Source organism: Canis lupus, chromosome 5 (assembly GCF_048164855.1).
Source record: "Canis lupus baileyi chromosome 5, mCanLup2.hap1, whole genome shotgun sequence".
NCBI lineage: Eukaryota > Metazoa > Chordata > Mammalia > Carnivora > Canidae > Canis > Canis lupus.
The window spans coordinates 35,373,928-35,396,070 of record NC_132842.1 but is presented as its reverse complement, the minus strand read 5'-3'; the positions used below and the strand labels follow the sequence as shown (position 1 = coordinate 35,396,070).

The following is a 22,143-nucleotide window of genomic DNA, read 5'->3' as shown; positions in this document are numbered from 1 at the left end:
AGGCACTTTTTTTTTTCCCCCTCCCTGCCTGCCTTCCGGAGGGCCTTGGTGACAGAAGGGAGAATCAAGTTACCAGGGACTGGGTGGGGAGCAGGCCTTGGGCCACTGCCTTCCACGCCACTCAGAAAAGGATGCTGCTCAGGTCCCCAGTCCCTGCCACTTCCCTCCCTCCCCTGGGTCGTAGGGGGAGGAGAGGTGTGGAGGTCTAGCCTACAGGAGGACAACTTTGTTGTCTAATAGGCACTGTTCTTCCTACTCTTGGTATTTAATCTCTCCCTATGTAAACAGCTCTGGTTACCCCTGGTTACCTGTAAACACCCCACCCTACTCCCAGTGCCCTGGTAAATTTAACTCTCCCAACTTGGCTATAGAGCAGGAAAGGCTGTGTGTGTGTGTTTGAGTATGTGATAAGCCCTGACTGGAGACAACAGGCAGTGGGTTCCAAGACCACAGTGAATTTGGGAAATCCATTACCATCATATAACAAGAATGTTACACCTGTGAATCATACTTGTATCCTCTTACACTTCCCCCTAACAGAGGCTTGAATCTTCACAAGGGGAAGGAAGGGAAAAGGACAATGCTATGTCTTTTTTTAAGGTGGGAACAGTCTCTGAAGGGCCTATAACTTGTTAAAGTTGCATGTGCAGCACCAGATGATAGGCAGGCTTGATCCTTTCACAAGCCATCACTGATGGCTAGATGATCATGGGGACACACCCAGTCAGGGGACCCACTCAGAGGCTGAGTCAGATTTGTCAATCTAGCCAAACCTGAGTCAGTGTGAGTGCATGGGGTGGGGGGTTGCTGTGTTTTTGCCCCAAGGCCAGCTAGGGCCTGAAACATAGTAGGAACTTAAAGCCGGAAGTTTAAGGGCAAATGGTGCTCACTGTCATTATCCCAGGGCAGTGACAAGTGGTGACTGCTTCCCCACCAGCACCTGTCCCTGGGGTGAATCCTGAGGTGGTGGGGGCTGGAGTGAGGGCCTTGCAAGTGCCAGAGCTCTTTCTGCCTCAGAAGGGCTTCAGAGAGGGGTCATGGCTACCCCAAAGGTTCCTAAGAGACCCCACATCAGTGTCTTGTTTTAGGTGCCAAGGCCATCTGTGAAAGCTAGAGCTAGCCACCCCAGGCCCTTCCAGTATGGTCCCACTAAAGGCAATGGGTCCAGCCAGGTACAGCTTCCCGAGGCCCTAGTACAACCTGAGGACTTGGGGGAGCCCTCCAAGCAAAGCTCCATCAAAGATCATGGGGTGATGGGTCAAGGAAGGTGGTGGGTGAACCCTTACATACTCTAGCTGGGACAAGTGATGAGAGGGCCAGAGAGAAGGGGTGTGCTCCGGTGGTAGGAAGACACTGGGGGGCTACCGGAAGATGAAATTGCTCAGAAGACCCCGAAAGTCTGGTCCTGGTCCCCGGGCTCCCATTCTGACCCACATGCCATGGTGCTTGACGTCAGGCTGGGCCCTGCTCGGCCTGTTTCTTAGCCTGTGAGCAGAGTTAGGCCTAGCTCCTGGCTTCAAACCTGCCCTTCCCTCACCTTCCCGTCAGCCCAAGACTGGAGAGCCATCCTAGGCCTCGGGCCCGCGCCAGAGGGGAACGTTGGAAAAGTAAAGCCCAGGACCCAAAGCCGTCCTGTGGGCGACGCCACTGATTCGCCATCGACCGCAGCCGCGGCCGCTTTAAGGCGCGGTGACCCCACGACATCCGCGGGCGGGGCGGGGACAATGCGGGCAGCCGCAGCACCCGCGGAGGCAAACGTGAGGGAGGTAGTGCGCGGCGCCCAGCCCCGCCATGCTGACCGCGCTCGCCCGGCCAGCCCGGCCTGGGCTCCCGGGGCAGCCGCCTGCGGCCCCCGCCCGGCGTCAGGACTCCTCTGGCTCGTCAGGCTCCTACCACACGGCTCCGGGTTCTCCAGGGCCCCCGGACGTTGGGCCGGACGCAGAGTGCCGGGCGCATTGGCCCGGGGTGGCCCCTGCGCTGGGGGCGGGCGCGCAGCCTCGCCTGTCCGTCAGCGCCCAGAATAGCCGCCAGCAGCCCGGGCCCGGCTCGGGTTTCCCGCGAGGCCGGGGCTCCAGCCCGCGGCCGCCCCAGCCGCAGCTGCGCATGCTGCCGTCGGGGGAGATGGAAGTCCTCTTCGGCGCAGGGGCCCCGTTCCGCCGCTCCGACGCGGCGGATAGCGAGGTGCAGCAACTCACCGCCCGCGCTTTCCGCAGCCTCTCTCCGCCCGGGCCCGCGACTCCGGCTCCCGCGACACCGACGCCCCAGGCCCCCGACGGTGGCTCCCGCTGGGCCACTTACCTAGAGGTACGGCCCCGCGGGCCGAGTCCTGGGACCCCAGCGCAGTTCGAGTGTGTGGAGGTGGCGCTGGAGGAGCGTGAGGCTCCCGCCAGGTCCCGCACGGTGCCCAAGCGTCAGATCGAGCTGCGCCCCCGGCCCCAGAGTCCGCCGCGGGAGGCGGGAGCACCACCGCGCCCCCGGCTGCTCCTGCGCACTGGCTCCCTGGACGAGTCGCTGGGCCGCCTGCAGGAAGCCGCTGGCCTGGTGCAGACAGCACTGGCCAGAAAACTGAGCCCTGCAGCCCCTGCCCCAAGCAGCGCCACCTTCGGGCCCACGGGGCAGCCAGAGTGTGCGAGCCGAGAAACGGCCCGCAGTACCCGAAAGGTCCCGGAGGAGGCCAGGTCTCGGCCACCGCGCGTGCACTATGGTTCAGCACCCACCAAGGCACCGCGGCCGTGGCCCAGCCTCCGAGAGCGCGCGATTCGGCGCGACAAGCCCGCGCCGGGCACCGAGCCGCTGGGTCCGGTTAGTTCCAGCATCTTCCTGCAGTCAGGGGAGAAGACTCGGGAGGCACAAAGTCAGGAACTTAAGACTCGGTCCCCGCGACAGACTCCGGATCGAGCCATTCTGAGAGCACAGAGTCCGCCTTTCGAGTCGAGGGGCCCTCGGGAAGTTCCGAGTAAGGCTGGGAGGCCATGGAGCTCGTCCCCGCTGTGGCAGGCTCCAAATGGGACCGTACGGGGTCCTCACTGCCCGTCCCCCCAGAATCCGCCCCCGTGGAATCGGGCTATTCGGAGGGTAAGTAGCCCGTCGTTCCCTGAAGCATCCCGTGCATGGGGAAATCGGGATCCCGCTGTCGAGGAAACTGTCAGCAGAAGAAGCCCCTCCCCACCGACTGTTTCCCCGTGGAATCAGGGTGTCGCCAGGACAAGAAGCCCATCCCCTGAAGCTCCTTCCCTGTGGGAGGTTCCTCAACCGGCAGTTGGGAATACCGCAGAGGGCAGTAGGAGCGCGTATCCACCGGCCTTGTCCTCATGGGAGGCTCCAGATCGTGCTAATGGGACGTGGCATCCATCTCCCCAAGACACGTGGGGTCCCACACCACAGGGCTCATCCATAGTATCTACGTCTAAAGCTCTGAATGGGATAGGAATGGAAGAGCTGGGGCGGCCTAGGCCGCCCACACCTGGGACTCCGGAACTCACCCAGGCGCAAGGTCAGTCCTCGCGGGAGGTGCAGGATCTCGCCTTCCGAGGCAGTCAGCCGTCGCCAGAAGCGGCCGCGCCTGAGCTAACCCTCAGTCGCCTTGTGGGCCCTGTGGATGCCGATGTGCCCCGGGAAGCCCTGGGCCTTGGAGAGGCCGCCTCGGGACGGCCTCGCGTGGCCCTCCCGCGGCCCCGCGACGTACGCAAGATGGTGAAGACCACGTACGCGCCAAGCTTCCCCGCGGGAACCGCAGCTTTGCGGCTGCCTGCGCCCCCTGTGGAACCCGGCGCGGAGGAGGGCGGCGCGTCCGGGACCGAAGCGTTGCCCGCGCTGGCGTCGCCAGCCCCAGCTCACTACACTTCGGTTTACCTCAAAGACTTTCTTCCGGTCGTGACGCACCCCTACGAGCCCCCAGAGCCGTCCCCTGACGCGGTGCCCCGGGACGCCCCGCGGCCCAACGGGGCCCTGAGGCGGAGAGCGGAGAACAGCACGGCCAAACCCTTCGCACGCACGGAGATCCGCCTGCCTGCGGCCCTGGCCGTGGGCCGCCGGCCCGAGGGAGCGGGGGCAGTTGTGCGCGGTGCTGGCGGGGAGAGCCGCGAGGCTGAGGCGCGGCGCCTGGTCCCCGACGGCGAGGGGCGGACCAGCCCCTTAGGCGGCGCGCGCGCGTCACCCCAGCCGCCGCCCACGGGCCCGGGAGGGCCGCAGCCACCCCGACCACCGTGCCCCCGCTCGCCTCAGGCGCACCCCAGCTCGAGCGCCGGGACAGCACCCGAAGTGGAGACGTCTCCTGCAGCTCCCGAGCCGGCGACTGCGATCCAGTCGTCTCTCCTGCGGGAGTCCCAGGCGTCGGCCGGCAGAACCGGCCCGCCCCAACCCCGCGCTGCCTCAGCGCCTCCGACGGACCGGCCCCTCGAAGGCCCCCTCCACGGGGCACGCAGGCCCCCAGGGACTGCGTACCCGGGGAAGGTCCTGGTGGACCCCGAGAGCGGCCGTTGCTACTTTGTGGAGGCGCCGCGGCAGCCTCGGCTACGGCTACTCTTCGACCCCGAAAGCGGGCAATACGTAGAGGTGCTGCTGCCGCCATCGCCCCAGGTGCCACCACGCCGCGTCTACACCCCGCTGGCCCTGGGCTCTGGCCTCTACCCGCCCGCCTATGGGCCTCTCCCGGGCCTCTCAGTGCCACCGTCCCTGGCCCCAGCGGGCTTCAGCGGCCCCCAGGTACCCTGGGCCTCCGACGCGGGGCCCCTGGACGGGATGTACTACCTGCCAGTGAGTGGAACCCCCAGCCCCGCTCCCCCTCTGCTCCTCTGTGCTCCGCCCAACAGTTCGAGTTCAGCCCAGCCCGGCAAGGGGTCCTTGTTCTCAGTGTGAGGCCCCAGAGCCTATCCTGGGTGTTGGGGCCTGTTTGATAGCCTTGGGGGTTCTGGCATCTAGTCCCCTGCCCGGTTCCTTCTATCACCTCTTTCTTTTACCCAGCCCACCCAGTCTTCACACTGGAAGTTACCTTCAGAGGATATATCTGAGACTTTGGGACTGATGGAGCTGAAACTCAGAAAGTGGCTGCCTACTTTCTCCCCCAACAAAATTGTATACTCCTTTCCCAGGCATCCCCAGAGTGTGGTGTGTTTGTGTGTTTGTGAGGAGTCTCTGGAGTTGTTCCTAGGAACTGACTTGAGGGGGTGTTGGAGTTCAGGAGGAGCAACAAGGAATAGGATCAGCAGAGGGCGGATGTGTCCCTCCCTGAAGGTGGATCCAGCTGCGGTGGAGTAGGCTAGTGGGCGCTGGTGCAATGGAGGGAGGACTGTGGCTAGCAGCTCTGTTGTTCTTTGGAAGAGGATCTGAGCCTTGGCCTGGGAGGTCATGTGGGAAAGGCTAGTGCAGCCCCTGGGTCAGGCTGGATCTGAGGAAGGGAGCTGTGGGGACGGCAGGTGGAGGTGGAGCAGGGAAGTTATATGGAAGGGGCTATGGAGGGTCAGCCTGGAGATGGGGATTGGGTAGGGAGGCAGCTATAGTCTCCAGCTGGGAGCCCCACTTCTCATCCTCTCCTCAACCTCAGCATCTGACTTGGCTTCTCAAAGCCATCAGAGCTGAGCTGGCTCATCCTGGGGCCAGGAGTGGAGGTTTAAGCCATTCCCACCCAAGTTGGGGGCCAGATGCAGTGACTCATCAGAAAGGACTTGCAAACAGGGAGGATGTTTCAGCCTCTTGACCCCTCTGGGAGTAGTGGAGGGTGGGTTAGGGCTGCCAGTAAAAGGGATGCCATGGGGTGGGGAGCAAGGCAGGGAGACTTGGAGCCCTCTGCTGATTGCACTCCCTCAGTAACAGATGTGGCAACCATGCCCAGAGAGGGCCTGGCTCGGCAGACTGGTCAAAGCAAGGAGGGAACAGGACCCAGAGCCTGTGTGCTAATTGCCTTGAGATAGCAGGAGCGTCTGAGGAGGGCTGAGAGAGATGCATGGGGTAGGACATGTGAGTCTGTGTGTAGTTCTGAGCTTGAAGTGGCGGGGCTTTGTTGACTGATATGTGATGAGTCTGGGGAAGAACAGTTCCCATTAGGAGCAGTTGTTAGGGATGGAGATTGATGCCTTACTTAAATTCCAGGCCCCTAGGTGGTCTGGGTCCCTTGAAGTCCCAGACTCCCTGCCTTCGGCTGAAAGTTGACTGGGAGAGCTATGAGTCAGAATAACCTGAACAACTTCTCATGGCCAGGGATGCGGGTTCTGATGGCATGGAAGGCCCTGGTCCCCTCACCTCATCCTGGTGTGCAATAAATCACTGATCCAATGAGCCACGATGCTTGGAACAACTGGTGTAAGTTGTCTGATTTCTAATTTACTGCTGCGACTTCTAACACCCCCTTTAACACTCTTCTCTGCCTGGGTATGGTCTGGGTGGAGGCGGCCCTAGGGCTCAGGGAAGGAGCCCACGTGTGTCTTTCATGGATGTGACATCCTGGCCTCAGCAAACTCACCTCCCAGGGAGGAAACCCTAGGCTGGCAACCACACCTGGCAACCTCATTCATCCTGGTGGCTGGGTGGCCAATGGGCTTTAGTTACTCAGGCTTGGGGCCTCGTTTCAGTATGGCCCTTCTAGTGTATGGTCTTGGATTCATCACTTCTGTCTAAGCTTTCCTATGCTCATAAAAATGACACAAATCACCTCTTCCCTCAAGGTACTCAGTTCAGTGCCCACTGAGTGGCCAGACTTCAGGGGAGGGATCCGCCCCCACGTGCCCTTGCCCAGGCCCAGCTTCCCCCTATGTCACTGCTCCCTATCTGTGAAATGGAGCCCAGTTGGCTACAGTGGGGATCCCAGCAGAGGAGATGCGCACGTGGCATCTCTAGGCCCCTAGAGGAAGGAAGAAAGTGGGAGGGGTGAGTTGTTGGTTCCCCATTGGTCTGGGTCAGGCTTTCCGGGGTGGCTCCCTCTGTACACATGCACATGCACACCTGCACCCCAGCCACATGCTCACTGAGCCATCTCCACTGACCATGAGGCTGTCACTGCCACTGACACTGCTGCTGCTGGGAGCCTGGGCCATCCCAGGGGGCTCTGAGGACAGGGCCCCACTCACAGCCACTGCCCCACAGCTGGATGATGAAGAGAAGTACTCAGCTCATATGCCTGCTCACCTGCGCTGTGATGCCTGCAGGGCAGTGGCCTACCAGGTGAGTACCTCCCCCCATACAGTTCCCCTGCCCCTGTCCAGGTCCCTCCTGAAGCCAGTCCCCTCCATCTACCTCAGATTCTACCACTGGCTTTGATTTCCAAACCCCCACCCTGAGCCCTGAGTTAGACTCAGCTTTCCATGATATTGACAACTGCACCTCACCCAAACCCCCATGCCTCAGTTTACCCATCTCTCGGCCCAACAGAAAGGAAATAATCTGGGACAACCCACAGTATCTTGAGACCCCAGGGAGTCACCAGCCTATCCTCTCAGACTCCTCCGTTTCCAGGCTTATCCTCAGGTCTAGACTCCTTCCCAAAACATGACTGGGGAGTACTGGTGTATTTGTGCATGTATGCACATGGGTTGAATGCATGAATATGAGTATGTGTGTGTCTTGAGTTCACACAGAAACCTATCCAGCATGCCTAAGTAACTCTGTGGAGCAAGGCAAGCCTATGAGTACACGTGTCATTGAAGACTGGGCTCTATTTTTTTTTTTTTCCTTTCCTTGTTCTCATGGTTTAAAATAGCATGGCTGATGGGCAGGTGTGCACTGGGGAAGGAGCCCCAGTGCTCAGGCCTAACTTCCTACTTCAGTGTTTCCTACCCACACACCTCAACCCCAGGAAGTGGATCCTACCTCAGCAGACCCAGTCCCAGCTTTCAGAACCTGGGGGAGGGCTGTGAGGCTACCTGATAAGAGCTTCTTGCTTAAAAGTCTCCCTTGCCACCTCACTCTCTCCCAGAGACCCAGGCTCCTGCCTGACCCTCCCCCACCATTGAGCAGTCTTGAAACCCTGGCTCTTAACCCCTCCTTGTTCTAGATGTGGCAACATTTGGCAAAGGCAGAGGCCAAACTTCACACCCCTGACTCAGGCGGGCGGCAGTGGGAGCTGAGTGAGTCGGTATACATAGATGTCCTGGACAAGAGCTGTTCCCAGAGCTGGCAGGGGTGAGTCAAGAATCTGGCCCCTACCACCCTCCTCTAGCAGTAGGGCTGATGGGTAGAGATTCCCACTCTCCCACTCACACCAGACACATAGTCCACTAGGGCTTTGGTCCAAGGTAGGGGGCTGGTTGGAATGAAGTCTGAGATCTAGAGCTGGGGGCAAGTAGAATGCTACGTGGCTTGGGGACAAGGTTGCTGTGTGACCTCAGGCCAGGGGCTTTCCCTCTTTGGTTCTGTTTCCCATCAGGGAGGATCAGAATCTGGGCTCTGAATTCAGCAAATGCCCAGTGTGCCCAGCTTCATGCGGGGGTATTATCCCTTGCTGGCAGGGCTCCCATTAATGCTATATGCCTCTCCTTCCTGCTGCTTCCAGCTATGGGGTTCGAGAAGTGAACCAGGTGAAACGTCTCACAGGCCCAGGACTCAGTAAGGGGCCAGAGCCAAGCATCAGTGTGATGATCACAGGGGGCCCCTGGCCCACCAGGTGACAGGAGTGAGGGTGGGGTGGGATGGAGACCTTGGAGCCTTGATCGGCTAGCCCCCTGAGGGGCAGGCAGGGGTCTGAGGCTCCTGTTGGGTTCCCCTAGGCTCTCCATGACATGTTTCCACTACCTGGGCGAGTTTGGAGAAGACCAGATCTATGAAGCCCACCAACAAGGCCAAGGGGCTCTGGAGGCATTGCTGTGTGGAGGACTGCAAGGGGCCTGCTCAGAAGAGGCACCTGTCACAAGGACGGAGCTCTAGTTCAACTCCCTCCCCTTCCTGGTCAGGCTCTGAGGAGAGGTGCGGTGCCCTCTGGATTTGCCCCACTCCTCTCTGCAGGCTGCCTGGAGGGCAGGGGGGCCATGCTTTTCCATGCTGCCATGCCCCCTCCCTCCTTCCAGCTTTAGGACATTGGGGTCAGGTATATGATGGGGGCAGGAGAGGGTGGGTAGGGGAGAGGCCTTCCCCTCTGGACTCAAATAAAACCCAATGACCTAGATTTCTTGATTCCTTCTTTGCAAAAGGCACTTGTAGGGCTGGGAGGACAGACATTGGCATTTCTGCTGATGTTGTACCTAGGGAGGGCCAAATATACTTGCTTCCCCACAATTTCCCAGAGGTAGGTGAGGTGTGTCATAGCTAGAAATGTGAGCGAGCTGTCAAAGGATGGACCTAGTTGCATGGATGGTGAAACTGCAAATCCATCACGAGAGAAGAGAAAAACCAGTGAAAACTCCATGAGCAGGCTGCCTGGCAGGCATACCTACTCAGCCACTCTGTACTGTTTGGGCCCCTCCCTGAACACTAGTATAGTTGGGTCTATGCCCAGGAGCTGCTCAACATCTGGACTTTCCCTCTGACCCCAGCTGACAAGGTTGGGCCCTATGTGTCTGCCTGGGACTAGGCAGGGCAGAGTTTCTGGATCGAGCTGGATTCAGTATCTTGGCTCTAAGTCCTGCTGTCACCAGAAATTCCTTTGACCTGGGACCTTTCCTTAGCACTGGAGGAAAACACCCCACTTGGGCCCTGCCTAAGAATGGGAACCTGTGGGCAAGCAGCCCTGGGAGGTGGACAGAACAAATACTCTAATCCCCAGTTGAGAGACACAGAAACTGAGGCTTAGAAAGTCAAAGAGGGGGCACCTGGGTTGGCTTAGTCAGTTAAGCACCTGACTCTTGATTTTGGCTCAGGTCATGACTCAGAGTGGTGAGATCGAGGCCCTCAACAGACTCCACGTAAGAGCACAGTCTGCTTAAGATTCTCTCCCTCAAAAAAAAAAAAAAAATGTATCTCCCTCTCTTCCTACCCTGCCCCCCCAACTTGTGTGTATGTATGTATGTATGTGCATACACACACACTCTCTCTCTCACACAAAAAAAAAAGAAAGAAAAGAAAAAAGGAAAGGAAAGGAAAGGAAAGAGGAAAGGAAAGAGGAAAGGAAAGGAGAAAAGAAAAGAGGCTCAGACCAAGTCCCAGGCTGAGTAGTGGCAGTAGTGGCAGGGCTGATAGGGGATTCTGATTCTGGGGGTGGAGGAAGGTCACTGCTGGAGAAGTGGGTGTGCTCTGGGGAGGCCCTGACCTCCCCAGCCTGCATGACTTATACTGCAGCCTGGTCCCTTGCATTCCATTACTTGCTGCTCCCTATCTGCCTGAGGCCCCTCCTCCCTGGCCTTTAACCCAGGAGAGAACCCCTAGTCACGGGGAAGAGAGCCAGTACCCACAGAGCCGGCTGAGTTGTCAGTAGTACTGGGTGTGGAGATGGGAGCCTGTGACAAGGACCTGGGTGCCTGTGTTCCTATGGAGTCATTTAGACACACTCTGCAGCACAGTCTGGGTGTTATGGGTCCATTTGTTTGTGTATCTGAAACCATGTGTGGGGAATCCCTGGGTGTCTCAGTGGTTTGGTGCCTGCCTTTGGCCCAGGGCATGATCCTGGGGTCCCAGGATCGAGTCCCATGTCGGGCTCCTTGCATGGAGGCTGCTTTTCCCTCTGCCTGTCTCTCTCTCTCTCTCTCTCTCTCTCTTTCTCTCCCTCTCTCTGTGTCTGTCATGAATAAATGGATAAAATCTTTTAAAAAAATAAGAAAGAGGGATCCCTGGGTGGCGCAGCAGTTTGGCGCCTGCCTTTGGCCCAGGGCGCGATCCTGGAGACCCGGGATCGAATCCCACGTCGGGCTCCCGGTGCATGGAGCCTGCTTCTCCCTCTGCCTGTGTCTCTGCCTCTCTCTCTCTCTCCCTCTGTGACTATCATAAATAAATAAAAATTAAGAAAAAAAAAAAAAGAAAGAAACCATGTGCAACTTGCCTGCCTTGTCTCTGTGTATATGGCATGTGTAGTTTGGGTTGAACTGAATGTCCATGGGACTGTGCACCAGAATGTAAGGGGTGGGGCTCTGTCTCCACAGCCCACTGGTGAGTACTGGGGTGGAGAGAGGCGGGGAAGAAGGTGCTAAGGAGCAGTTTCAAAGCTTCAAACTGGTCAGACAACTTTGGGACACCTGGGAGCAGGAACCAAGGAAGGAGACAAGGAGATAGGCAGACAGAGGAAGAGCTGGAGGCTGGACAGGCTGCCAGATTCATAGCTGTGGCATGAAGCTGCTGCCTAGCTGGAGAGCACAGCTGCCTACGGGCCCTTGGAGCAGGGCCTGGCCATGGGCCCAACAACCCAGAAGTAGGTGGGCCCTGGGGGGCTTGCCCTGGGGCAGCACAGAGAGAGGCAGAACCAGGAACCTTAGGCCCTGTCCTCATGGCTGAGGAGCCCTAGCTCCTCGGACCCTCCCCAAGTCCCTTCAGCCAGCTCCAGGCCTGTGACTGGAAGAGAGGACAGGCTGAGTCCAAGGCAGGCTTCAGTGGCCGGGTGACATGCACTCACACAGGGCCCAGTGCTTAGAAAGGTTTGGTTTAATTTGATTTAATATTCTGTTGTTGTTGTTGTGTTAAAATTCATAATACTAAAAAAAGAAAACTCATAATACTTTTGGAATGGGGGCCCCAAATCTTCATTTTGCGCTGCAGATTATACAGCCAGTCCTGACTGGGAGGGGAAGGGAATTGTCCTGACATAGGGTACAGGCAAAGCTGGACCAGCCTGGGCAGCTTCTCCTCCAGAGGCCCATCTGTTTTGTGCCTCTGTGATGCTGAGGGGTAAGTGGCCATGTGTGGGGAAGGCAGCCCTTTATTGAATTTATTTATTTTTAAAAAATATTTTATTTATTTATTCATGAGAGACACACAGAGAGAAGCAGAGACACAGGGAGAGGGAGAAGCAGGCTCCCTGCAGGGAGCCCAATGTGGGACTTGATCCCAGGACCCCAAGATCACACCCTGAGCCAAAGGCAGACGCTCAACCACTGAGCCACCCAGGCGCCCCAGCCCTTTATTGGATTTAATGGCTAATTTATAGCATGAACTCAGGGGTTGAGGCCAACCTAAGGTTTTGGAATGGTGTCTAAAATCTTGCTACCTCAGTCAGATCACATCTCCTAGATCTGTTTCCTCAGCGGTAAATGAGGTTAACACCACCTAACGCCTGGGGTTGAACACAGCAATACATAGCAGTTGCTTGGCAGGCAGTGATTCCTCATTATGGAGAATGACTATAATGATGATAATTATTAACTTGATATTAAAAAGTGGGGAAGAGTTTTATTCAGAGTGTGACCTAATTAAGTGCCCACTGCCATTCTCTTCTGCACCATCCAGAGCTTGGTGAACTGTCCACTCCTCACCTCCACCCTGCCCTCTCTTAGAAATAAGAACAGGGCCCTTGCCCAGGCTCAGGTGCAGGCTGGGATGGGCAAGTGCGCAGAAGGTAAATGTGGCAGAGGCTTGGGTGGCTTTTACCACAATGGCCGTAGTTAATACGTTACCTCCACCCAGGCCTGCCTTTCGCAATCAGAGCTGGAGATCTGGTTACAGATTTACTTCAAACGATGTCTGATGTGTGGACTAAAGTCCTCCTTGGCCTTCGTAAAGCCATCCTCTCTCTTCCTCAGGAACTGCTCACACCTGTGCCCCAAAGATGAGGGCCCAGGAGAACCTGGAGAGCCGGACACAGGTGCTGGGAATGGGTGGGAGCTGGGTGGGCACAGGCTTGGGTGGTGGCTAGAGAGCCTGCTAGTGCTTTCCCCCTGGGAAGGCAGAGACAAACGTTCCGACAAACTCGATTGAGAGTGACTATCCCAGGCAGAAAGTAGCAACTGGGGGATGGGGTGCGGGTGGCCATGAGGGTGCAGGAGTGGTCAGCTTGGGACTGGCTGACTCCTGCTTGAAGACCAGCAGGGACCCAACCTACCCACCTCCAGGGAAACCCCAAGGACCTCCAAGTGGCAAGGGTGGGACCAGAGGCTGCCCAAGAGGGCCTGTCCGCAGACTTCAGCCCTTTGGCCCCCTCTCCTGTTGCCCCTTGGGGCCTTCTTAGAGGCCATCCCCTTGGCCAGAATGCCCTGTTCCCAAGGCCTCCGGGAGCCAGCACAGTGGGCTCATCCCTGCACAAAAGAATGTGAGGAGGGAGCCACAGGTAGCCAGGTCAAGAGACAGCTGGTTGGATGAACCAAGAGGGAGGGTGGGGCTTGGACCCCATTCTGAGGATCCTACAGGCCACTCAGGCTACCTGATTGATTCTGGGGCAGAATGGACTCTGCTGGTCCCCATCACTCCACCCTGAGTTACTTCTCCCTGCTACCCTAGCATGAATCCGTGGGCTCAGCAGGGACCTCCACGAGGGATCCCACAATGTCCCTGCCCACAGAACCCAAGTTTGATATGTTGTACAAGATCGAGGATGTGCCACCCTGGTACCTGTGCATTCTACTGGGCTTCCAGGTGGGTTTTCTCATAGGGTTTCCCCACCCTGACTCTGCACTCTCCCCAGGATCCCAGCCCTGTTCCTGGCCAACAAGTTTATCTAGGGTAAGAGCAAAAGAAACCTAACGTCAACAATAGTGAACTGTCACCGAGCTGGGGTGGGGAGAGGGGTCTGATGGGGCCTGAGAGATTATCTCTGGGAACAGGTGTCACCAGCCAGACAGAATAGAACGTCAGTCACAGGGAGGAGGACCCACTCTACAAAGCCACAGGAATAACCTAGGGGCAGATTAGTAAACCAGAAAGAGGTGTGACCAGTAGCTCTCTGGGAATCCCACGTAGGAATCTCAGTCCCAGGTGAACACACTGCTAGGGTTAGCAGGGGGACAGGTCCACTGAGGCAGACATGAGAATTTGAGGGTGTCCCTGTGATCCCGATGGGCCCTGCCCCATGCACTCTCCCCCATCCCCTAGCATTACCTGACATGCTTCAGCGGTACCATTGCTGTGCCCTTCCTTCTGGCTGAGGCGCTGTGTGTGGGCCGTGACCAGTACATGGTCAGCCAGCTCATCGGTACCATCTTCACCTGCGTGGGCATTACCACCCTTATCCAGACCACACTGGGAATCCGGTAAGCTGCCCTCCCCTGGCCTCCCCACCCCCAACATATAGTGGTCCACACAGCAGGAGCAGGTGGTTTCTCTGAGGGCTCTTTTTAGGGAGAGAAAAGTCCCTATCTGCTCTCACTTGCTACCCCAGCCATCCTTAGAGGCAGGCAGCTGGGATCCTACCCTGGGCCCCTGAGGCTCCTCAGAGGAAGGGAGTCGGTGGGCTTAAGGGAATGTACCCTATCTGGGCTCTCCCCCTGTTAAGCCCCACTCTGGATAATCAGAACCCACCCAATCCTGGCTTTTAGGTTCTGTGTGGGCCCCTTCAATGGCCCATCCTCCTGAGGGTACCCTGCCCCTGGGTGGCCAAAAGATGGTTGTGTGGTGGGAGGATGGAGGAAGGTTGTGAGTGGAGCTTGGATACAAGAGCTGAGCTGTCCATCTCCCTGCATGTGGCTCCTCAACCGTCAGGAGCTGGGGTTGAGAAGGTAAAAGGGAAGGTTGTGGGACAAAGACTCCATTTGTTTTCTTCCTCGGGCCTCCAAAATGTTCGAGTCCTGCCTAGGGCCACAGTGACTTTTCTCAGCTCTGCCCTGGCCCTTGTCCCTCTGTGTCTTGGCCTCTGGGTGTGACTTTTCTCTCCTTCTCTCTGTGCGCCTCTCTCCCCATCTCCCCTGTCTCTGTGTCCCTGCCCACCCCACCCCTGCCGTTCTGTGCCTCTTCTTCTAGGCTGCCACTGTTCCAGGCCAGCGCCTTTGCATTTCTGGTCCCAGCCAAAGCCATCCTAGCCCTGGAGAGATGGAAATGCCCCCCAGAAGGTGGGCACACTTTTCGGGGGCTGTGATGGAGAGGGGAGGCCCAGGAGCCCGGAAGTGTGGACAACTGTCCCGAGTCTAGACCATGGGGTACATTCATGGAGCACCTTCTCTTCCTCTCTTTGTTCCCTGGCCATGTGTGTGTCCCTGTCTCTGCTCCCAGAGGAGATCTACGGTAACTGGAGTCTTCCCCTGAACACCTCTCATATCTGGCACCCGCGGATACGAGAGGTGGGTTTGCACCTGGGATGTTAGAGGCTGGACCTGAGGAGGGAGCTAGATGGGAGTGAGGGCCATTGCTGAGTTGGAGGATTCAAAGAGGTGGTCCAGGAGCTTTCTTTAAAATGTAGACGTCAGAGCCTCTACATAGTGGCTTACACTAATCTTTGCTCTTCTAGGTCCAGGGTGCAATCATGGTGTCCAGCATGGTGGAGGTGGTGATCGGGCTGATGGGGCTGCCTGGGGCCCTTCTCAGCTACATAGGACCTCTCACGGTCACCCCCACCGTCTCCCTCATCGGCCTCTCTGTCTTCCAAGCCGCTGGTGACCGAGCTGGCTCCCACTGGGGCATCTCAGCTTGGTGAGCGGCCACCAGGCCTGATCTTTGCCCAGCCCCAGCACTTTCACCCTTTTCATGTCCTGGACCCAGCCCAGCCTACCAGCCATCATTCCTTTGTGTCTTCTGCCCCTAGTTCCATTCTTCTGATCGTCCTCTTCTCCCAGTACCTGCGTAACCTCACCTTCCTGCTGCCTGTCTACCGCTGGGGCAAGGGTCTCACTCTCTTCCGTGTCCAGATCTTCAAGATGTTTCCAGTGAGGAGCTGACAGGCAGCTGGGGCTGGGACTAGGGCAGGGACTGAACCTGTGTCCAGGGCAAAGGTTGGGGGGCAGGCCTGGGACAGCAGAGGAGCTAGAGCCAGAGCACAGATAAGGTCCTTGTCAGGGTCTAGAGAAGGTATAAGGGCCCAGGTCTGAGCTAGAGCAGGGTAAGGGCTGGGGCTAGGCCTGAGTCAGGGGCTGGTGAGCCTGGACCAAGACCTGCGGGGCCCTCAGTGCTCCCCTCACACTACCCCACTTCAGATTGTGCTGGCCATCATGAGCGTGTGGCTGCTCTGCTATATCCTGACCCTGACGAATGTGCTGCCCTCAGACCCTACAGCTTATGGCTTCCAGGCACGAACAGATGCACGAGGGGACATCATGACTATCGCACCCTGGATCCGCATCCCCTACCCCTGTGAGCCACCCTACTGGCCCCTCTGCCTCCAGTCAGATTACCTATGAGGCCCCTGATAACTATCCAGTTGATGACGTAATTAGCATTAGCTGTCCATTTATAGGATACTAGGCAGGCTGTTTCCCCAAAGCTTCACTCCAGCTTCATAGCTCCGAGTGATCCCAAATAAGCTCCCACAACTGTATAGCTCCCACCCCAGCTGGAGGTCCCTAAACTCCACTCCCCCTCCCATGTACTGCCTAGCCTAGTCCCCTCCCTGACCCAGCCAGCAGCACTGTACCCACCCTCCAATCTCCCTCTGATCCAGGTCAGTGGGGCCTGCCCACAGTGACTGCGGCTGCTGTTCTGGGAATGTTCAGTGCCACGCTGGCGGGCATCATTGAGTCCATCGGAGATTACTATGCTTGTGCCCGCCTGGCTGGCGCACCGCCCCCTCCAGTACATGCCATCAACAGGTACAGCCACCTGCCCTCTCCCACATCTGATCCTCTCAGAGGCCACTCAGGAAGCAATCATAGAGACAGGGTTGAGAACCAAGTGTGGACTTGATCAAGTAGTACTTTCCAGACCTTGTTCTCTGTGTTTATGAAATGGGGATGCTCTCCTCACCAAGTGTTTTGAATAGCTGAGATAATGAAGCCTAAGGGAAACTATGGTCATCGACAAGCTTTCATATGCCTAAGCTAGCCCTGTCCACATGCATTCTCTTTTGCAATATACTAATGACTGTGAGACAGGTACCCTTATTATCCCCATTTTACAGATGAGGAAATCGATGCCCAGGGTCACCAGAGGGATTAAATTCAGGGCACTGGGACTAGCACTCTGGACATGGGCTCTTGGCTCCCAGATCTACCTCTGGCTTGGAGTGGGGAGTATTATGGACAGAGAACTGCAGCTTGGCACAGTCGCAAGAAGGCGAGCTGCCTGCCCAGGGTGAGGGGAAGACACAACCCAGGTCAGAGCCTGGACTAAGCTCTCAACTCGCCTTTTCCTTACAGGGGCATCTTCACTGAAGGCATCTGCTGCATTATTGCAGGGCTGTTGGGCACAGGCAACGGGTCTACCTCGTCCAGCCCCAACATTGGCGTTCTGGGGATTACCAAGGTGCCACAGAACAGAGTGGCACAAAGCCCTACCCTGTCTTTGGTGCAAACAAGCCCAGGCCCCCCTCTGTGCTGGCTGTTATAATAGGCCTTCCCCCCTCCCGGAACTCACCCTGCCCAGCCTGGCCCCAGGGCCTAAGCTGGCCCTGGCTCCTTTGCAGGTAGGCAGCCGGCGCGTGGTGCAGTATGGAGCAGCGATCATGCTAGTCCTGGGCACGATTGGCAAATTCACTGCCCTTTTTGCTTCGCTTCCCGACCCTATACTGGGGGGCATGTTCTGCACGCTTTTCGGTGAGTGCTGCGTGTGGCCGGGCGTCGCCTCGCAGTCTTGGTATGGTGGAGCCCACCCTGCCCACGTGGCAACCCCAGCAGTTATCCTGTGCCCTCAGGCATGATTACGGCTGTGGGGCTGTCCAACTTGCAGTTCGTGGACATGAACTCCTCCCGTAACCTGTTCGTGCTCGGATTTTCCATGTTCTTTGGGCTCACGCTGCCCAATTACCTGGAGTCCAACCCCGGTGCCATCAACACAGGTACCTAAGCCAGTCAGAATGTGTGGGTTGGAGGGAGGAGGTGTGGTGGACTCAACTCAGGACATGGCTCCCTCTGCCCCCAAAAGGTACCATATTACAGAATCACAAATCTTGCCCAACTCTGGATGTGAAGCGGAAGCTGAGAAGCTATTGAGCAGCTGTTCTTTACTAATACTTTCTATGGACAGGCATGGAGCTTTACATGTGCTCACTTATTAGGTACAACAGCTCCAGGAAACAGATACCACTGTCCTTCTCCACATGACAGGAAGAAAGTGAGGCTCAGAGAAATTAAATTATTTGTCCCAAGACAACAAAACTGGGATTTGAATCTAAGGACGAGAAAGGCAGAGGTCCAAATAGGTGTGAAAGTTGGGATTTGTATGCTTTCATCGCATGTCTACTTGCCAACATGCCCATTGGCCTTGTCCTATTCCACAGGCATTCCTGAAGTAGACCAGATTCTGACTGTGCTGCTGACCACAGAGATGTTCGTGGGTGGGTGCCTCGCTTTCATACTGGACAACACAGTGCCAGGTATGGGTAAGCCCTGGGAGGGAAACACAGAACTAGGCTGGGCTCATATGCATTCCAACAGATGGCCCCTCAGTCAGAAGTGTGGCCAGGACCCACGCAATGCAGACCCTGCAAGAAGCAGGAACAGTTGGGCTGGCAGAGTGCCCACAGGCTGGAAGGAGAGACCACTGGCTAGACAGAAGCACAGACATGCCTCATAGGTCTCCGAGAGAGCAAGTCTAGTTGTTATTCCCAGGCTCTGGGCCCCGTGACTTGTTTCCTATTTCTTGATAGTCATCAAGTTGAGGGGTGCCTTTGGGAGCCTTTGTTTTCTTACATTAGGGCAGATACAAATGAAGCATCAGTTTGCTGGCATATTTGGAGTGGGTTTTGCCAACCAACCTGTCACACTGGCTACTAGGAGAGCCCCTAATATTTCCCTTTGGTATAACGGCTTTTTGCAGGGATTGTGGAAGATACTTTGTATGGGCCCTTGAGAACCTGACAGGCCCATGCCCTGTAAAATACAGAAACTAAATGCCACCAGTTGCTCTAACAAGTAACAAGCATAGTTAACATTTACCAAAGATCTACTGTGGGTCAGGCATGACACTATGTCTCACTTCAGTCTCAACAAGTATCCTGTTAGGCAGAGACTATCAACCCCATTTCACAAGGAAACAGAATCGGAGAGGTTGACTCACTAAAGTTCACAACATTTGCGGATTTAAAAGGTTGCAAATCTGGGATTTTAACAAAGTCCATTGGATGCAGTCTATGGCTTGTATCCTAGCCACTGTACCATACAGCCTGTTGGAGGTTTTCAGAGGACCTGGAAGATCAGGGAAAGCTCTGTGGAGGCAGAGGTTAAAGACTGCATCAGTCCAGGGCAATCAGGGATGGAAGCAGCAGGATGATGGCCCTCCACCCCCCACCAAATACAGCTGCAGGGTTGAAGCATGGGCAGGGAGGGCCTAGGTGCCATGGTCCTTTTAGGGATTTTAGCATCAGAAGATGAGAGAACTCTTGGTAGCAGCTACCCCTTGGGCTAATGGGAGGTACCCGCCCCTCTCTGCTTAGAGGAAACCAGGTTGTGGACCAGACAAATGGCAGCCACAATACCCAGGGAACTTGGGGAGATGGAGGGCATCAGGTGGACAGCTGTATATAGAGGGCCCTGTGATTTGGAAAGCTGGATTAAGCTACCCAGATGTTAACAACCTCAGACTGTCCCGAGTTCCTCACACCCCTGTCCTTCAACCCAACTACCTATCAGCAACCATCTCTGCTAGGAATCATGTATGTTATGCTACATAATCCTCAGTAGTCCTTCAATGTACATTGATGAGGAATCTGAAGTTCAGAGTGGTCAAATCACTTGCCTAAGGTTATACAACCTGAATTCACACTCAGGTCTAGCTAACTCAGAAGCCAGTCCTTAACCATGCAATCACACAGTTTCTTCTGTGTGATGGGCACTTTGCTAACAGGGTGCTTTGCATTTGCTCTTTCCCCATCTACAGCCCAAACACAGAAGGGCAAATTAGTTTAGCAAATGCTCCATCAGTCTTCTTTCACCCCAGCCCTCTTGTGAGATCCTGAGACCTCATGCACCCCTCCACCTCCCGAGGGAACATTCCCCTAGATGTAAATACATTTTGTATATCCTACTTCCAACAAAGATTTTACTTGGCTTGACTTCTTGCGGTCTGTATTACAAAAAGTTTATTTTCCTAATATGGAACCCTAATATTCAAATATTGGTACTGATTACAGTGTTTCTAAACATCCCTCCCTGCTCCCAAAGCAGAGACTGGACACAGTTAGGTCCTCCCTCATCAGCTTAGCATGTTAGCCCCATACTAAAGATGTAAGCTGACAATTACTTAACCTTTCTGCCAGGTTCTTCATATTTTTTGAAGAAATGAAATAATGAAATTAAAGCACTTAGCACAGAGCCTGGCACACTCTAGATACACAACAGATATTAATTATAACCAGTAACTTTTAGGGTTTCCTAGAGCTCTGGCCAAGTTAAGAGCCGAGATATCATGGATTCAGTAACCTCTCAGTCCCAGAAAATACTTGAGAATGAAGACAATGGATTCCAGAAATCTGTTTCAGGACAAGGTTATAGAGGTATGGAGGGGAGGTAGTGGAGGGCTGCTGGCCTGCTAATCTCACTGTCCTATTGCAGGAAGCCTAGAGGAACGAGGTCTGATACAGTGGAAGGCTGGGGCCCATGCCAACAGTGAGATGTCTACGAGCCTCAAGAGCTATGACTTCCCCATTGGGATGAGCATAGTAAAAAGGACTGCCTTTCTGAAATACATTCCTATCTGCCCCATCTTCAAAGGATTTTCTTCAAGGTCAAAAGCCCAGCTTCCAGTTCCAGAAGACCCTCCAGAAAATATACAAACTGGATCTGCATGCACCAAAGTCTGAAAAATTACTCCTAGGAAAGGTAGGACATACGTTAAGACTGTCTTTTGTGGAAGGGTTGAAAAGTCACAATATTCTTTAAACAAAGAAAATCAAAACCACTCAGTTTCCATTTTTGTGACTTATTTGACTCTTCAAGGGAAAGGTGGACTGGGTAGAAAGTCAATATATGGATTGTTGAGTTTAACTCCTTAGCTATTTCATAATGAGGATAGAACTTTTCAACTGTTGTGTGTCACTGAGGTTACAAGTATGCTGACATATGGATCCCTTCAGCCTTCCGAGTATCTAGGCATGAAATTGTAGCCCATATGAGACAAACTCTAGCCATAGGTAGCCCCATCTTTGCAATTCAGTATGCTAAAAACAAGCCCCCCTCCCCAAAACCTCACAACACTTTATGACATGAAATAGATTGAGAATTACTGACACTGCACAAAAACAGGGAAAAGTCTCTTACATATGCTGCCTTGTTTCAATAGTGGTAACAAAAACTCCTAAAATCAGAACAGGATGACTTCGATTACCCTAAAGCTGTGCCACATAGGCCCTGATGGGAGGATCTGTCTAAATGACATCAAAATTGAATAGCTGGGGCACCTGGATGGCTGAGTCAGGTTAAGCATCTAGCTTCGGCTCAGGTCCTGATCCTAGGGTCATGGGATTGAGCCCTGCATCAAGCTCCCTTTTCCTCTGCTACTCCCTTTGCTTTTTTCGCTCTCTCCCTCTCTGTCAAATAAATAAAGTCGTTAAAAAAAAACTATTGTTTTTTAAAAATATTTTATTATTTTTTAAAATTTTTTTAAAATTTATTTATGATAGTCACAGAGAGAGAGAGAGAGAGAGGCAGAGACATAGGCAGAGGGAGAAGCAGGCTCCATGCACCGGGAGCCCGATGTGGGATTCGATCCCGGGTCTCCAGGATTGTGCCCTGGGCCAAAGGCAGGCGCCAAACCGCTGCGCTACCCAGGGATCCCCAAAAAGATTTTATTTATTTATTTATTTATATGTGAAAGAAACAGAGAGGCAGAGACATGCAGAGGGAGAAGCAGGCTCCCCACGGGGAGCCTGATGCAGAACTCAATTCCAGGACCCTGGGATCACGACCTGAGCCAAAGGCAGATGCTCAACCACTGAGCCACCCAGGTGTCCCCAAAGAATAACAGATTAAAAACAAACAAAAAAAAAACCAAAAAACAAAAAAACCAAAATGGAATAGCCGATGCTCTGAAACTTGCCATCTCTACCTGTAATGCAGATGCCTGACTCTCCAGTTAAACAACTCAGCAGTTGTAATATGCAGTTTCCCTGACAACCAAAGTTCCAACAAAATGAAAGCCAAGCCTAGAACAATCACTTAAACAGAACTTTCTATGTGTCAAGGACTGTCTTAAGTGCTTGATGTGTATTAATTTTTTTTTTAAAGATTTTACTTATTTATTCATGAGAGACACAGGCAGAGAGAGAAGCAGGCTCCATGCAGGAAG

At 55.1% G+C, this 22,143-nt stretch overlaps 3 protein-coding genes across 4 annotated transcripts in view; all 3 read left to right on the top strand.

Annotated features, from left to right (window-relative positions):
• Positions 1-13: 13 nt before the first annotated feature.
• Positions 14-6,292, top strand: PROB1 (proline rich basic protein 1). Its single transcript, XM_072826023.1, has one exon. The coding sequence runs from the start codon at positions 1,792-1,794 to the stop codon at positions 4,855-4,857; it is 3,066 nt and encodes a 1,021-aa protein (XP_072682124.1). The 5' UTR covers positions 14-1,791; the 3' UTR covers positions 4,858-6,292.
• Positions 6,293-6,925: 633 nt separating this feature from the next.
• MZB1 (marginal zone B and B1 cell specific protein) lies at positions 6,926-9,091 on the top strand. Of its 2 annotated transcripts, XM_072826061.1 has the most exons (4): positions 6,929-7,155; positions 7,985-8,112; positions 8,483-8,593; positions 8,697-9,091. In XM_072826061.1, exons 1-4 carry the CDS (start codon positions 6,952-6,954, stop codon positions 8,851-8,853), a joined length of 600 nt encoding a protein of 199 aa, XP_072682162.1. In that variant the 5' UTR covers positions 6,929-6,951; the 3' UTR covers positions 8,854-9,091. The 2 variants fall into 2 exon arrangements, with proteins under 2 accessions (XP_072682163.1, XP_072682162.1); XM_072826062.1 differs by lacking the exon at positions 8,483-8,593 and having other exon boundaries at positions 6,926-7,155.
• A 1,984-nt stretch (positions 9,092-11,075) lies between these two features.
• The window catches only part of SLC23A1 (solute carrier family 23 member 1), a 14,575-nt gene continuing 3,507 nt past the window's right edge, over positions 11,076-22,143 (top strand). The window contains exons 1-15 of the mRNA XM_072826015.1: positions 11,076-11,263; positions 12,588-12,649; positions 13,282-13,416; positions 13,873-14,030; positions 14,737-14,825; positions 14,986-15,053; positions 15,221-15,402; positions 15,515-15,635; positions 15,903-16,059; positions 16,367-16,514; positions 17,061-17,166; positions 17,327-17,456; positions 17,555-17,698; positions 18,140-18,235; positions 20,412-20,678. Coding sequence (XP_072682116.1) covers positions 11,182-11,263; positions 12,588-12,649; positions 13,282-13,416; positions 13,873-14,030; positions 14,737-14,825; positions 14,986-15,053; positions 15,221-15,402; positions 15,515-15,635; positions 15,903-16,059; positions 16,367-16,514; positions 17,061-17,166; positions 17,327-17,456; positions 17,555-17,698; positions 18,140-18,235; positions 20,412-20,659 — 1,926 coding nt within the window. The 5' untranslated portion in view covers positions 11,076-11,181 and the 3' untranslated portion in view covers positions 20,660-20,678. The remainder of the gene's footprint in view (positions 11,264-12,587; positions 12,650-13,281; positions 13,417-13,872; positions 14,031-14,736; positions 14,826-14,985; positions 15,054-15,220; positions 15,403-15,514; positions 15,636-15,902; positions 16,060-16,366; positions 16,515-17,060; positions 17,167-17,326; positions 17,457-17,554; positions 17,699-18,139; positions 18,236-20,411; positions 20,679-22,143) is intronic.

Excerpts from the sequence above, each read along its gene's own strand:
- PROB1 (XM_072826023.1), top strand. The coding sequence starts at position 1,792 with ATGCTGACCGCGCTCGCCCGGCCAGCCCGGCCTGGGCTCCCGGGGCAG.
- MZB1 (XM_072826061.1), top strand. The coding sequence starts at position 6,952 with ATGCTCACTGAGCCATCTCCACTGACCATGAGGCTGTCACTGCCACTG. Across the intron at positions 7,156-7,984 it reads GCAGGGCAGTGGCCTACCAG|ATGTGGCAACATTTGGCAAA; the intron begins GTGAGTACCTCC and ends TCCTTGTTCTAG. Across the intron at positions 8,113-8,482 it reads TGTTCCCAGAGCTGGCAGGG|CTATGGGGTTCGAGAAGTGA; the intron begins GTGAGTCAAGAA and ends TGCTGCTTCCAG.